Below are 16,638 nucleotides of genomic sequence, written 5' to 3' on the forward strand. Positions count from 1 at the left end.
GAACAGAGATCTGCAGGGATCGAACTTGTAGCATCAACATACGGATCTGAGAATCCGGCAGAAACACTTCCTGCCTTGTATCAAAATGAACCCAGAGATACTCCAGGATCTGAAGTGGCTGCAAATTGCTCTTGGCCAGATTCACCATCCAGCCTAGTTCCTGAGCAAGGAAACCACCCTGCAGGAAGCGAGAATTTTCTCTTCCAATGTCCTGGTTCGAATCAACAGTCGACCAGACAGGGGTGAACTAGAATGCCCTCCTTGTGAAGGGCCACCACTACCACTACCATGACCTTGGGAAAAGGTCCAGGTGCTGTGGCTAGTCCAAAAGACAAGGCCCGATACTGGTAATGATGATCCAGGATGGCAAATCGGAGGAACTGCTGATGTTCCTGTCGGATGGGAATATGCAGATACGCCTCCATCAGATCCAGAGACGTGAGGTGCTCCCCTGCTTGAACTGCCATTATGATAGAGTGAACAGTTTTCATCCTGAAACGCATGACTTGTAGATGTTGGTTGACGCCCCTGAGATCCAGTATGGGTCGAAACAACCCTTCCTTCTTGGGCACGACAAAATAAATGGAATACTGGCCCATATTTTGCTGCGATTCGGGAAAGGGAATCACGGCTTTCTGATTCAACAGCCGTTGTAATGTCGCTTCCACTTCTACCCTTTTCTGAGTGGAGGTGCATGGAGAGACCATGAAGGCATTTGAAGGAATGTGAAGAAATTCTACAGCATACCCATCCTGAATCACTTTGAGAACCCACTGAAGTAATCTGGACCTATCTGTGATAAAACCAGGATAGACTACCACCTATCTCCTGCACCACCAGGTGAACCCGCAAAGTTTCACTGGGAAGACAGAAGGGCATCCACCTCTGGACCCTGCACCCTTCCAATGACTTTAGGGGCGAAAGGACAGAGACCAGCAGAAGGCTGAAAACGCCGGTAGTCTCGAGAGCTGCCACTTGCCTGAAAAGTCCAGGAAACTGGCTTCTTATCCTCTGGCAAACGAGGGACCTTGGCCTCTCCCTGTTTACTTGCATTTTTTACAATTCACTGCCAAACAAAAAAGCGAGCCTTTGAAGGGCAGCTTAGTCAGATTAGACTTTGAAATAATATCTACAGACCTCAGCTGCCTCCTGGCCTCAATAACTGAAGCAGCTCCTCTGGCGGCTGTGCATACACGCCCGCATCAGCCAAGGTGGCAGCCCCTGGTTCTACCATAAGTCCCAGATCGGACTCAGTTCCACCAGATTCTTGACAAAGATGCAACATAGCCCGAGCTACCAAGGCTCAACATGCTGGCCTCCGGCCTATGCACCCAAAGAGGACGCACCCCGGCCTGTGCATCCAAGTCAAACGTACTACCCGGCCGCAGAGAGATTCCTTCTCGCCAAGATAAGCTCCGACCCCAACCTGTGTGTCCAAGCTATCTGGGCTGAGTGAGGTTTTCCCCAAAATGGTTCACAGTAGCAAGAACCAGACCGCGACCTTTATCACAGCCAATGCCTCAAGTCTACCCACAGCCCTAGCCACGTCCTGCCTGTGCGTCCATGCTTCCCAGACTGAGCAGGATTTCCCAGAAACAGCTTGCGGTGGTAAGAACCGGAGCCCAGTTTTCCCACCAGCCGATGACTGAAGCCTCAAGTTTCTCCCTCTGATCCTAGCTGTGTTGTTCTCCTCCTCAGCTGCCTTCTTTCTTCTTTTTTTAAACAAGAAGAAATAAAGCAGGACTACTTCCCTGATCTGTCATCGGTTGTTGGAGGAGGAGAGCGTGCGGTCTCCATGGGAAAAACAAGGGACCCAGACCACTGGCTTTCAGTCTTCTCACTGTCCACGGGCCAGAACAAAAACAGGGTCACCAACCCCTCTGCTCATCCTCCTCTACTGAGGGGATGGTCCTCCAAGGCAAATGTCTCCTTTGATTTCTTGGTTTTTTTTCTTTTATAAATCTCCAGACTGCAGGTTTTGCACCTCTACCATCTGGTGGCGACAGAGAAATATTGAGGGTCTGCAAGTGGCACACTATCTTATGTAGTTCAGGGTCAGTAAAGCTTTTCTTCTCTGTCTCCATCTGCTGGTTGTGAGGCAAAACCCATGGAGTGATCTGGGGTATGAACAGGACAGATGGCCTTATTCTACTATGGCAGTCGCAGAGCAAGGTATAAATTATAGGGGCATACCTGCCGGTATCTCCTCCACTGAACATACAAACACCAGGTCCTGAGAGATTTATGCAGCAACACTGCCCTGAAAACCAAGTAACCAACAAGCATTAGTCCATAACACAGACCCTACACCTACACCCCCAGTATTTAGAGCAGCTCAAAGCAAGATTTACCCCCTTCCCATAGGGCTCTAGATTTGTATGCAATACCTATGGTGAGTCCGTGCCAGAAGAGTCACTGTCTGTTGCTTCTCTTCCTCCCGCTGCTCCATGCGGCTCTTCCAGCAATACCAGAATCTCTTCAGTAGCTGCAGGAGTAGGCAGAGGGATCTCAGGAATGGGTGGATGTGCACAGCAAGAGAGGAGGTGCCACCTCTCCCCCAAAACTCAGCCAGAAGAGGGCCCTAAGCACAAGGGGCTCTCGGTCATCTTCCTGACCTTCATACAAGCAGCTTGATACCTGTCCATACCCCAAATAATGTTGGCTCTAATTTTCTCCTGGTGCGCAGTATTGTGTATGGTGACATGAATCCTGTTCTGAATCTTTAATAGAACAGTTTTTACACAGCAGTATAAAAGCTAACTAAATATTTTGCCAATCTCTGCTTTCTTCTGGTGCTTCCCCCTGCATTTTCTGCAATATGCTCAGGCTGTAAATCGGCATGTGCACGTACCTCTATGGGATCAATATGTTGAACTTACTGCACAGATTTCCACACGGACAGCTTGGACTTAATGCTGATTCTAGAAGACTATCAGATACATCCCAAACTAAAACCCTTTGGGGGACATTAATGGGGGTTTGTCTAACTGCTGGCCACAATTAGCCAACCTCAGTTACTAAAAGAACTGTCAGGTAAAAGGCCGCAGAGAAGGAAGATGTCTATGACACCTGCTGCAAATGCTGTTATGATTAGAGAGTCCTCTCTAGATGTCTTTGGGAACTATGATTATTATTGCTTCTAAGGACTATGCAGATGTTTATACTCAAAAAATGCTTACAGCCGATCCTATGAGAACTGTTAGTTAAGATCAGATGAGAAACTGGGAGTTGCAGGTCATGGGAGACAAATACCAAATAGCACCAAGGTTTGAGAAGCAGATGTGCTGAACTGTGATGAGAACAATGAGAGGGAGGGGGACTCACTCCTGCTCGAAGCAGTGTTAGAAAAGTCATATAAAAATGAGCACAGCTGTAAGAATATCAGCATCATTGTTACTTGTCAGACTTTTGGAGCTGAGAGCGCAGACAGATTTCTTAGGCCCAATTCAACTTTCATTAGGAACGTAATATTTGCTATCTTTATATGTATCTTTTAATACTTTTCTAGTAGTTATTGTTTGCAATCAACTCTCTAATGCTTACTGTTATTTATCTTTTGGTATTATCATTTTGCTTAGCAAGTGCTTAGATAAACTTACACCAATACCTGGATCCTGGTGTACTGACTCACTGTATGTGTGCATTGGAGAAGCCCCGAGATCTAGAAGCCCCTCAGTATCGCCCTCTTTCCTGAGAATTAGCCCTGAGGTAGGCCTGTGAGCGTACAAGCCACACCCCTCGGTGTGCGCGTGTGTTTGTGTAAGGGGGTGTGTGCGCGTGTGCGTGTCCTCAACCTAGAACAGATATTCAGTAACAAAATCCAAGAGTAAAAACCAAAAAGGGCAAATTTTACACGCACATCAACCTTACAGTTTTAGAGTTGTAAAAAAAAAAAATCACAAAATTTGAGAGCCAATGTAAAAGGGTTTGCTTTTAGTATTAAACGATTTCAATGATTATGATAGTAAAAACAAGAGGTGGTAAAGATGGCGAAATTTGATGATAACCTCTCATACATTAATATTCCCTTAAATAGGCAATGCAAAAGCAGGGGGTACCCACCATAACCTCATGCTGCCGATAAGCCAAATTTCTTCTCATCTGCTTGACATGGACACCTCTAACATTCTTCTGGAAGGCGCTGAGCCCACGGTTCTGTGAACACAGATACAGACAGTATAGGACCCAGCACTGCCAATATAAAGGAGGAGAGAGGAATCCATACAACATTCATACTGGGATTCAGCCAGACATCCACAAGGCACATTAAGTCCAGCCAGCTGGGCTCACCAAAGCACTGCAGTGAGACTGATGCAGAAGAGATGGGTGAAAGGAGAAATCTGTTAGGAAATGCACTTACCAGAAGGTGGCACCTATAGTACCCATCGGCCAGCCGCTGCAGTCTCACCTCTTCGGTGTGCATCACCATGTCTATCACCCATTAAAGAAAACATCAGTAAACCACCTCACACTGTTCCCATCACTGAGTCTGTATCCCCTGCAAGTGTCTCTCAAAGCTTCCTGCCAGATTTTCCATGCTGCTCATCAATAGAAGACAAAGGATACACTGCTTCCAGTGAAGGAATGCTCTCCGCTGGGCAGACCTTGCTGCCAGTGTCTTCATGTGTTGCTGGTGAGCATGTATGCTTCTTCCACGTTCCCAAGCCAAATGCCAGTCTGAGAAATATCGCCGGATAAGAGAGCGGTGGAGTGCAAGCTGTGCTAGCTCTACAGAGACACACAGGAGACAAAAAGCAGCAGGTTTCTTTCCTTCCCTCGCATAGCGTCACACTAAGCCTGCCAACCTAACATGGAAGGCTACAGACAGTACATGTCAGCAGAGGAAGAGTGCACAGGAAAGCCCAGCACAATTCTGTGCCACAGAACTTACTCTTCTGATGTTGTTTTGCCCTGCGATGCTCCATGTACTGCTGCCAGCACTGCAATGCAAGCCGCAGCTTCCAGTGCTGCTCACACTGTATTGCCAAGAATAGCTTCCGCTGCTCCTCCTGCCTTTGCAGGTACTGTCTATTCCACTGCAACCAGGCCTGGAAACAGAGCACGAGAGAAAGGGAGAAACGTGAGGCTGGAGACACTGTGCCACATGCTACAGAAGCCCCACACATCTCTCCATGCCCAGAAACTAACCCTGTGTTGCAAGCTCACAGCCCAGTGCTGTAAAGCCAAGACATCCATCTGACGAAAAGCCAAACAATGCTGGAGTAGACACATCCACGCTCTCCATGAACCTCTGCAAAATAAAAACCACAGACACCGCATGCTTCAAAGCTTGCAGCAGGAGGCACTCATATCCACAGTGCATCTGGGAAGGAAAAGGAGTTTATCGGTCATAAAAGAAGTCAAGTCAGAACCGTTTTCATCTGGAAAACAAGGAATGAACTGAATTGCAGGTTCTGGGATGGGCTCCAGCTCCACGCCATCCTGGCCCACCAAAAGAGCCATGAGTAAAAAGAAGAGCCCCCATCTCTGAGCTATTCTGTTGCAGATACAAAAAAGATTCTTAGTTCTGAACAATCCTATAGCCACCAACAGCTGTAGGATCCATGAAGGGCCGAAGCTCTGAGCCATCCTGATCCACCATAAGCTATAGGTATGAGGAATGTCCCTATCACCAAGCTATCTGACCAACCAGAGCTGCAGACAGACCCTAGCTCCAAGTAATCCTACCCCTTCCCAAAAGCTTCAGGAGCCAGTTGGGCCCTAGCTTTGAACCTGCTACACCCACCAAGAGTTGACAGTGCAAGGAAGGGCCTTATCTCCATGCCAAAATGTCCTATACAAGGAGAAGAGAACAAATGTAGTAATTACTTACCTGATAATTTTGTTTTCCTTAGTGTAGACAGATGGACCTAGGACCAGTGGGTTTATGATCCCCTTCCAGCAAACGGAGACAAAGAAAGCTGATGTCACAGTATATATAACCCTGCAGTGACCCCAGCCTGCCAGTATTCTCTTCAAAAGCAACTGTGGACAGACTAGCAAAAAACTTGATTAAAAACAGATAAGCAGAACTGTACTCAACCAACCATAAACACTGAACTCACATAAGATTCAAGGTTCCCCAAGCTAGGGTTTGGATGAACACTTACCAGTAATCCCTTTGGGATCCATAGCCTTGCAGGACTGTTGACACAAGCATTCGGCAGCTGAGGGCGGGAAGCTGAGTCCATCTGTCTAGACTCTACACTAAGGAAAACGAAATTAACAGGTAAGTAATTGAAGACAAATGGACTCAAGACCAGTGGGATGTACCAAAGCTACTCCCCAACAGGGTGGGAGGCTGCCCACTGTCCAGTCAACACTGCATGTGCAAAGGCTGCATCCTCTCGGACATGCACATCCAAATGATAAAACCCGGAAAAAGTATGTAAGGAAGACCACGTCGCAGCTTGGCAGATATTGACGGGAGACAACAGACTAACCTCTACCCATGACACTGCCTGAGCCCTAGTGGAATGAGCCATAACCTGAGTAGGCAACAACTTTCCAGCATCCACATACGCGACCGTGACCGCCTCCTTAATCCAATGAGCTATGGTAGCCCGCGAAGCCAGAGCGACCTACTTCCTCCTGCCATGGGGAACAAACAGGTGATCTAGATACGGCACAACAAGACTCTTAACATTCGAAGAGCACAAAAGGCGAAACTCCTCCACATCCCTGAACTTATCCAGGGATGGCAAGGAGATGGACTTAATCAAATGAAAGCCTGAGAATACCTTGGGCATGAAGGATAGAACAATACACAGCTGTAATGCCCCCGGAGTCACCTGAAGGAATGGCTCTTGGCAAGACAAGGCCTGCAACTCAGAAATCCGACGCACAAAACATATAGCCACCAGGAACAGTGTCTTCAAAGTCAACAACCATAAGGAAAGGCTATGCAGTGGTCAGAACGTAGGACCCGCCAAAAAGTCCAGCACCAAATTAAAACGCCACAACAGAATCAGTAACCTCAAGGGAGGCCTAATGTGCTTCACTCCCTTCAAAAAATGGGCCACATCAGGATGCGACGACAAGGAAACAACATTCATCAGGTCTCTGAAACAGGCAAGAGCTACAACCTGCACCTTCAAGGAATTAAGGATAAGGCTTTATTCAAATCATCCTGTAAAAAATCCAAAATCAGAGGGATCATAACTGAACAAGGAAAAACATCCTGCTCATCACACTAGAACTCAAAAAGCCTCTAAACCTGCACATAAGTCAAGGAAGTGGAGAACTTGCGAGCACAGAGTAAAGTAGCAATTCATCATAGAAAAATAAACCATGCTTTAACAGGCAAGCCCTCTCAAGGGCCAAACCGTAAGACAGAATAGAGTCGGATCCTCAAGAAGAACCGGTCCCTGCTGAAGCAGATCCATGTGCGGTGGAAGTCAAAGGGGGGCTTCCACCAGGAGTCATCGCAAATCCACATCCCATGGATGCCTGGGCCAGTCTGGTGCCACCAGGAGTGTTAGCCCCCTATGGCCTTCAATCTTGCAAAATATCCTGCCCAGCAGGATATTTTGTCTTCTGGCCAGACCTGTTCAACAATGTTTATTCCCAGGGACCACAGATCTCTCCTGTGACTGTAGAAGTGAGGAACCTTCACAATTCGAGAAGTCGCCAACAGGTCTAGGAACGGAAGGCCCCAGCGATCCACAATCAGCTGAAAAGCCTCGGCTGACAGCACCCACTCTCCTGGGTCCAGACTCTCCCTGCTGAAGAAGTCTGCTCTTACATTGTTTTTTCCTGCAATATGAGAGACCGAGATCATCTGCAAATGACCTTCCATCCATTCCATCAGCTGGTCTATTTCAAGTGACACTTGCTGGCTCTTGGTTCCTCCCTGGTGATTGATATAGGCCACCATCAAGCGAACCGCTTTATTCTGCATCCTGTGGATGAACTGAAAGCATGCCAGCTGTACCGCCTGGGCCTACAGGGGATTGATGTTCCAGCGGGACTCTTCAGCATTCCAGCACCCCTGAGCCATTAACTCCAGGCAGTAGGCCCCCCAACCATGGAGACACGCATCAGTCTTGAGTACCAACCAGGCCAGAGAGGACAAGGGAACTCCCTTTCTCAAATGATCCTCCTGCAACCACCACTTGTGGTAAGAGATTTCCATTGGCAAGTGGAGCTGAACAGCATAATCCCGAGACTGCTGGTTCCAACGAAATAGCAGAAAGCCCTGAAGAGGACGCATATGCACCCTTGCCCACGGCACCACTTCCAGGGTAGCTGTCATCAAGCCAAGTACCTGCAGATAGGATCACACCGTCGGGATGTGGGATGGTTAAAGATTGCTCTTGGTCAAGTTCACCACCCAACTGAGTTACTGCAATAAGGAGATCATCTTGTGTGTCACCAGGCAGCTCTCTTTCTGAGACTTGGCTCGAATCAGCCAGTCGTCCAAATATGGGTGCACCAGAATGCCTTCTTTTCGCAAAGCCGCTGCTACCACCCCCATAATCTTGGAAAATGTTCTGGAAGCGGTGGCTAGACCAAAAGGCAGTGCTCGAAACTGATAATGGCCCCCCAACACCGCAAAGCGTAGAAGCGTTGGTGTTCCAATCGGATGGGAATATGAAGGTAAGCCTCTGACAGATCCAAGGTCGTCAGAAATTCCCCTGACTGCTCCGCCATTATTCCAGAGCGTAAGGTTTCCATTCGGAAATGAGTCATCTTCAAGTGACGTTGACCCTCTTGAGATCCAAGATGGGACAAAAGGAGCCCTCCTTCTTGGGCACAACAAAATTAATTGAATATCGCCCCACACTTTGAGACATGGGCACTGGAACCACAGCCCTCAGTCTGAGTAGCCTTTGAAGTGAGAACTCCACTGCTTGCTTCTTCTGCAGGGAGTGGCAAGAGGACACCATGAACATGCCCCAAGCAATGCTGCAAAATTCCAGTGCATGCCCTTTGCCTATCACCTCCAGGACCCACTGGTTCAACGTGATCTTGACCCACCTCCGATAAAAGAGAAATACGTTCCCCAATTTTCTGTTCCGGAAGGTGGGTCAGCAAACCTTTATTGGGCAGCTCGGGAAGGTCCACCACCAGAGTCTACTCCTCTCTTGGGCTGTCGGGGACGAAAGGATTGAGACCTACCAAAACGCAGAGTTGGTTGAAAGGTCATCCCTCTGAAGGGACGAAAATCCCTGGAACCCCGGAAATGACTCCTCTTACCAAAGGGGCGCTGCAACTGTTTCTTACTCTCCAGCAACCATGGCACCGAGAAGCGACCCACTTACTAGCCAGTTTTTCCCCCAAACAAGAGCGAGCTTTTAAAGGGCATCTTGGTAAGACTGGCTTTGGAAGTTGTGTCAGCCGATCAATTTTGCAACCAGAGTTGATGCCTGGCAGCTATCACCGAAGCCACTCCTCTGGCCGAGGTCCGGATCAAATCACAGCCGGTGTCTGCTAAAAAGGCGGCAGCAGGCTCCATAACTGCTCTGGAATTCCCTCTAGACTCAACAACCTCCTGAGAGAGAAGCATACAAGATCTTGTCACTAGGGTGCAACAGGATGCAATAAGAAAATTATTATTTACCTGCTAATTTTCGTTCCTGTAGTACCATGGATCAGTCCAGACAGTGGGTTATGTCCCCAATCCAGCAGATGGAGTCAGCACAAGCTTTGAGGGGGCGTATCCATATATACTACTACCCCCTCTGCAGGAGTTCAGTATCGAGTATATCAAAGCCCGAGTAGAAACCCCCGAAGGATCAAGTTTGTGGAAACAGATAATGAAAACAATTGTAACCGCAACAAGTAACTGCAAACATCCTACCAACTTGTAGGGAGCTGTGAAAAACAGTGAAAAGAAACGACTGTGAAGACACAGAACACTGCGAGCAAGAAGCAGCGCAGAGCTGAGCAGGATCAAGAACCCAAACGCGGTGGGCGTCTGGACTGATCCATGGTACTACAGGAACGAAAATTAGCAGGTAAATAATAATTTTCTTTTCCCTGTACGTACCTGGATCAGTCCAGACAGTGGGATGTACCCAAGCATCCCTAAATCGGGTGGGGTCCTGCGAGGCCTGCTCGGAGAACCTGCTCGCCAAAGTGTCCAGAGACCGAAGAGGCGAGGTGCAGACGATAGTGCCTCGAGAACGTGTGTAACGATTTCCAGGTGGCTGCCCTACAAATTTCCTGCGAGGATACCGAGCGAACCTCCGCCCAGGAAGCCGCCTGAGAACGTGTAGAATGCGCTACGATTCCGGGTGGGGGAGTCCGACCCGCCCCAATGTAGGAAGCAGCAATGCCGGCCTTCAGCCATCTGGCAATGGTAGTCTTCGAGGCCTGAGACCCCTTCTTAGGACCGGCCCAGAGTACGAAGAGATGGTCAGAGGTCCGGAACTCATTTGTAGCCTCCAGATAGAGGCGCAGAGTGCGCTTGACATTCAAGAGACGGAGAGACTTCGGCTCTGAGGAAGAGAAGGACGGCAACTCCACCGTCTGGTTCACATGGAATGCAGAAACCACCTTCGGAAGGAAGGAGGGAACGGTGCGAAGTGAAACTCCAGAGTCGGAGAAACGGAGATAGGACTCTCTACACGACAGAGCCTGCAGCTCTGAGATGCGTCGAGCGGAACAGATGGCCACAAGAAAAACAGTCTTGAGAGTGAGATCCTTTATCGCTGCGCAGCGGCTCGAACGGTGGTCCCGACAGGGAGCGAAGCACAAGGTTAAGACTCCAGGAGGGACAAGGGTCCCGTAACGGAGGACGCATATGCTTGACACCCTTGAGAAAACGAGCAACGTCAGGATACTGTAGAAGAGAGCCCCCATCGCTCAACAGCGAACCAAGGGCGGCCACCTGAACCCGTAGTGAATTATAGGCGAGCCCTTTTTCCACCCCCGCCTGTAGAAACTGAAGGATCTGAGGTACAGAAGCCTTAGCGGGTCTCGTGGCCTGGCTGGTACACCACAGCTCGAACACCTTCCAGACTCGAACATAGGCCGCTGATGTCGATGTCTTTCGTGCCCGCAATAGCGTGGATACTACCGCCTCCAGGTAGCCCCGACGCCGGAGGCGGCGCCTCTCAAAAGCCAGGCTGCAAGACAGAAGAATTCTGCCTGCTCGAAAAATACCGGGCCCTGATGTAGGAGCTGGGGGAGGTGCCCCAGCCTGATTGGCCCGTCGATCACCAGCTGTAGCAGGTCCGCAAACCAGGGTCGCCTGGGCCATTCTGGGGTGACGAAAACCACGGTCCCCTGATGGCTTTCTATTCTGCGGAGCATCCTGCCCACCAGGGGCCATGGTGGAAAAGAAAGATATGGCGGCCACGGGAGGACCAGGGCATCCACTCCCTCCGCGCTCTCTCCGGCGACTGAAGAAGCGTGGAGCCTTGGCGTTGAGAGCGGACGCCATCAGATCCAAGTGGGGGGCCCCCCACCGATGGACGAGAAGTTGCATTGCTTTGTCGGAGAGAGACCACTCTCCGGGTCCAGCAGTTGACGACTGAGGAAGTCCGCCTGGACGTTGTCCACACCGGCGACGTGCGAGGCCGCTAGCCGGACGAGATGACGCTCCGCCCATTGCATCAGCAGCGCCGCCTCGAGCGCGACCTGCGGGCTGCGCGTGCCTCCTTGTCGGTTGATGTAGACCACGGTGGTAGCGTTGTCCGATAGGATTCTGACTTCTCGGTTCCGAAGAAGCGGGAGGAAATGTCGCAGAGCTAGCCGGACCGCTCTGGTTTCCAGACGGTTGATTGACCACTTCGCCTCCACCGTGGACCACGTCCCCTGCGTGGCGCTTCGATCGCAGACTGCACCCCAGCCTGCTAGACTGGCATAGGTGGTCACCACCACCCAATTTGGCAGATCGAGGGACATGCCACGGGCCAGGTTCGGCGGATCCAACCACCAGCCCAGACTGTCCCTGGCATTCTGTGGGAGCGGGAGAATCATCTGATAGTCCTGCAATACTGGTTTCCAACGGGAGAAGAGCGCCCACTGTAAGGTCCTGAGGTGCGCGAAAGCCCAAGGTACTAGGTCGATGGTGGACCCCATCACTCCCAGGAGTTGCAGGTAGTCCCAGGAGGTGGGCTCTGGTAACGCAGAGAACCGTCGTGTGTGATCCCGCAAGGATTGAGCTTTGTCCTGGCGCAGAAAAACTTTGCCCAGTAGGGTGTCGAAAGTTGCCCCCAAAAAAAACCCAAGCGTTGCGAGGGCATGAGGGAGCTCTTGGAGAAGTTCACTACCCATCCCAGGGAATGTAGAAACCGTACTACTCGAGTCACCGCTGAGCGTCCATGATCGAATGACTTCGCCCGGAGGAGCCAATCGTCCAGATAAGGATGAACCAGGATGCCCTTCTTCCGGAGAGCTGCCGCCACGACTACCATGATCTTGGTGAAGGTGTGCAGCGCCGGCGCCAATCCAAACGCGAGAGCCGTGAACTGAAAATGCTGGTCCAGAATTTTGAAACGAAGGAAACTGTGGTGGTCCGGGCGGATGGGAATGTGCAGGTAGGCCTCCGTTAAGTCCAGGGAGGCGAGGAACTCCCCCCGATGCACCGCCGCAATCACTGACCGGAGCGTTTCCATGCGGAACCGAACGACTCGAAGGGATTTGTTGACTTCCTTGAGGACTAGGATAGGCCGGAAGGAACCGTCCTTCTTTGGTACGACGAAATAGATGGAATAGTGGCCCGAGCCCACCTCTCCGAAGGGCACGGGCGCAGTAGCGCCTATCTCCCGGAGTCTGTCCAGAGTCAGCTGCACCGCTCCTCTCTTGAGGTCCGAGCCACAGGGGGAAAAGATGAACCTTCCCTGCGGGGGGCGGACAAATTCCAATGCGTAGCCGTGTTTTATGGTATCCAGGACCCACTGGTCCGAGGTGATCCGTGCCCACTCCGCTTAGAAATACGTTAGTCGGTCCCCAATCCTGGGGACAGGGGAGTGGGCGAGACTGGCATCATTGTGAAGACTTGGTATAGGGGTTCCCGGTTCCGGGAGTAGTGCGTGCGGGCCGATGCCCGCGGAAGGCGCGCAACCAGGGCTGAGACCTGGGGGCGGATGGCCGGGAGCCCGTCTGTCTGTAGCCCCTGTAGCGCCGTTGCGCTCTGGCTCTGGTCCGAGAAGAAGAAAACGCTCTGGATGGTCGAAACCTATCCTCCGGCAGCCGATGAACAGCGTTCTCCCCCAGGGACTTGATGATCTGGTCCAAATCCTCCCCGAAGAGGAACTTGCCCCTGAAGGGAAGAGAGCCCAGACTGGACTTAGAGGACGTATCAGACGCCCAATTGCGTAGCCACAGTAGTCGTCGTGCTGCCACTACCGAAACCATGGATCTTGTGAGGACCCGAAAAAGGTCGTACGAGGCGTCCGCCCCATACGCCACTGCGGCTTCTAGCCAATCTGCCTGGGCAGCCTCATCGGACGGCAGGTTCTGAGACGTGAGGAGTTGTTGCACCCAAAGGAGACTAGCCCGCTGGGCAAGCGAACTGCACATCACCGCCCGCATACCCAGAGCGGAGACCTCGAATACCCGCTTAAGGAAAACTTCCAACTTACGATCCTGTGTGTCCCGCAACGCCGCACCTCCCGTCACTGGGATAGTCGTCCTCTTCGTGACCGCCGACACTGCGGAGTCCACCTTTGGGACCTTGATGAGGTCCAGAAAATCTTCGGGGAGCGGGTACAGCTTTTCCATAGCCCGGCTGCTCTTCAGGGAGGCCTCCGGGGTGTCCCATTCCCTGGTGAGAAGTTGTAAAAACGAGTCATGAATGGGAAAAGCCCGAGCCCTCGGCCGGAGTGCCGCCAGGACAGGATCTCCCTTCCTTGAAGAAGTGATGACAGCGGGAGCTACTGGGGCAGGCGGGTCTGGTGGCGGATCCAAATCTAATTCTTGGATGATCTGCGGGATGAGGTCGTCCAGCTCTTCCCTCTGGAAGAGGCGTAGGGTACGCGGATCATCCCCCTCCTGTGTGCCGTCCCCTTGTCCCCCGTCCGGGAGGTCAAGTCCATGTCCCGCTGGGTCTGGCACCGCCCCCACTGCCGCGGGCGTGGATCGGACCCGGGTAGGAAGGCGGGAGGCCCCCACTCCCGGAGGGTCGGGGGGGGCCGGCGTCGAGGGCGACATCCGAGGGATCTTAGGAGGGGGGGGGGGTCCCACAGGTGCTTCCAGCCCCTGCAGATAAGCGGTATGCATGAGCAAGATAAACTCCGGAGAGAACCCCGGCCTGCTCGGGTGCGCTTCGGGGGCGGCGTGGTTCCTGCTCCCTGGCTCTGGGTGCTTGGTTCCTGCACCAAAATCGGGGGAACACCCCCGCTGGTAGAGTCCTCCAGGGATCCGTTCTCCCTCGTGGCCTCCAGGGATCCGTTCCCCCTCGTGGCCTGCGCCTCAGGGCGCTCAGAATGTAAAATGGCCGCCGTTCCCGCCAAAAATGGCGGAGTGGCCGGCCCGCACTGCCCGGGCAAAAAAGAGAAATCAGTCAGGGACTGTGAGGTACCTTCCCCCCCGGGAAGGCATCGTGCACAGATGCCCTCCCGGGAAATCCGGGACCCCGGGTCTCCGCAGGCCGCACAGCGGGACGGCCGCGGCATCGGGATCGCTGCAGGAGAAAAGAAAAAGCCACGGGGGGGGGGGGGGCCACGCGCACAAAGGCGCCGCTGCGGGGGGGCCCAGTCGGCCCGCACTGCCCGCTGTCTGAAAATAGAGGAGGGTGCCGCGGGGGGGCCTTCCTGGCCACACGACCCGCCCCAGACATCTTTCCCTAAATGGCTCAGCAGCCCATGAGGAGCTGTAAAATGGCCGCGGGTGAGGGAGTAAAGAGCGAAGAGGCCGGCTCCACCGGCTTTCGCGGGCACCGGGGGCTGAGCTGTAAAGGAAAAAACTACAAAGGAAAAACAAACTTACCCCTGGCTGCAACGAGAAATAAACAGCAAGGCCGCAGAGAAGAGACAAGGAAGAGAAGCCACTCCCCAGAAGTTGAAAGAACTCTGCCTTTTTTTTTTTTTTTTTAAACTTAATACAAACTTGATACAAACTTGATCCACAGAAAAAGACAACAACAAGCCATAATCAAGCAAGAAAGTGAAGGAAAAGGAGGGGAAGCCTGATTCCCCTACTCGCATCTGCTGGAGTCAGAAGATACTGAACTCCTGCAGAGGGGGTAGTAGTATATATGGATACGCCCCCTCAAAGCTTGTGCTGACTCCATCTGCTGGATTGGGGACATAACCCACTGTCTGGACTGATCCAGGTACGTACAGGGAACTGTAAATTCATCACCACTGCCTCAAAGGCTTGTTTAAGGATAACCTCAATCTTTCTATCATGTACATCCTTCAAGGCCGCTCCTCCTCTACGAGGATAGTCGTCCACTTAGACACGGCATATACCAGAGCATCCACTTTGGGAAAACACAAATGCTCTCTCAAGCTGGATCCAGGGGGTACAGGCCTTCCAATGTCTGACCCCCTTTAAAATTTGCCTCTGGGGCATCCCATTCCAGATCAATCAATTCCTCGATGGCATCCATCACCGGGAAAAAACCAAGATGCTTTACATAAGGAAACCAAAATGAGATTCTTTGGCTGCTCTATCATAGCATCCAAACCAGGAACACCCAGCTGTTTCAAGGTCTGGAAAATCAGGGCCAGCAGTTCATCTCCATGACATAACCGCAACATGGTTCGATACGGTTCCAGGCCTGGAGGAATTTCTCCATCTTCCAGGGAATCAGGATCACCCTCATCATCAGTGCCATCCGGATTCCTGTCGGGAACACCCACAGGGAGCTGAGGCAAGCCCTGATACTTAAGCATAGGACTGGAAGAGGAAGGAGCCACCAGTTCTGGGTCCGATCAGACAGAAATGGGGGACGCGGAGGACTGCGCCTGAAGAAAGGCTTGTAAGCCTTGAAAGAATTCCACCCAAGAAAAAGCAGCCGGGTCCAGACCAAGCCCAGAAGGAACTAAAGCTGGTCCCACAAAACTGCCCTCGCCAGTGGAGGAGCCAGTCAAGGGAGAACCAAAATCTGGCATCTCCCCAGTCAAGGCTGTGACCAACCCATCATCAGAATGGGAAGAGCCAAGCTTAGCAAAATCCAAGGAAGACAACTCTCCCTGAGCGTCTGAGCAGTGCTGACACAGATTAGAAGCCAGGACAGGCTGAAAAGCCCTAATACGACAAGCAACACAAATAGAGAGACGCTTAGTCTTTTTGCTTACCAGCGCCATCGTTGTGGTAAACATGCGTCGGAATGGCTCGCGCTCAAAAATGAAATGCGCCCAAAAAATAAGTGCCTAGAAGAAAGTGCGGCAAGGCACAAGCACAACTCATGAGCCAAGTTAAGCGCGTAAAAATGTTTGTGTGCATAAAAAGCGCAACCAAAAACAGAGTACAGAATGCGCCTGCAGAGCAGACACACTGACGGCCTATAGAGGACAGCAGAACATGCACAAAAGCACACAAAAACGGCTGTCGCAGCGTGCAAGAAAAAATCCTAAGTGCAAGGCCTAGCCCACCGAGGGCTGCTCAACCCACCAGGCTGCCCAGTTCTCCAACCCCAACGGAAGTGGGAACAAATGCCGGCATGGTGTGCCGAGAACAGAGACTGGACAAAGTCCTGAAACCCCTCTTCTTTGATTCAGGTAAAACATCTTCTTTTTT

At 51.6% G+C, this 16,638-nt stretch overlaps 1 protein-coding gene across 3 annotated transcripts in view; it reads right to left on the reverse strand.

Moving 5' to 3' along the window:
* Positions 1-16,638, reverse strand: part of SFI1 (SFI1 centrin binding protein) — a 122,733-nt gene that overhangs the window by 65,554 nt on the left and 40,541 nt on the right. For all 3 annotated transcript variants that reach the window (XM_029571605.1, XM_029571607.1, XM_029571608.1), the window contains 7 exons: positions 5,149-5,251; positions 4,892-5,048; positions 4,567-4,728; positions 4,361-4,431; positions 4,063-4,155; positions 2,388-2,485; positions 2,194-2,260 (listed from right to left, as the gene is read on the reverse strand). In XM_029571605.1, the coding sequence (XP_029427465.1) occupies positions 2,194-2,260; positions 2,388-2,485; positions 4,063-4,155; positions 4,361-4,431; positions 4,567-4,728; positions 4,892-5,048; positions 5,149-5,251 (751 nt within the window). The remainder of the gene's footprint in view (positions 1-2,193; positions 2,261-2,387; positions 2,486-4,062; positions 4,156-4,360; positions 4,432-4,566; positions 4,729-4,891; positions 5,049-5,148; positions 5,252-16,638) is intronic.

This window comes from Rhinatrema bivittatum, chromosome 11 (genome assembly GCF_901001135.1).
Source record: "Rhinatrema bivittatum chromosome 11, aRhiBiv1.1, whole genome shotgun sequence".
NCBI classification, from domain to species: Eukaryota; Metazoa; Chordata; class Amphibia; order Gymnophiona; family Rhinatrematidae; genus Rhinatrema; species Rhinatrema bivittatum.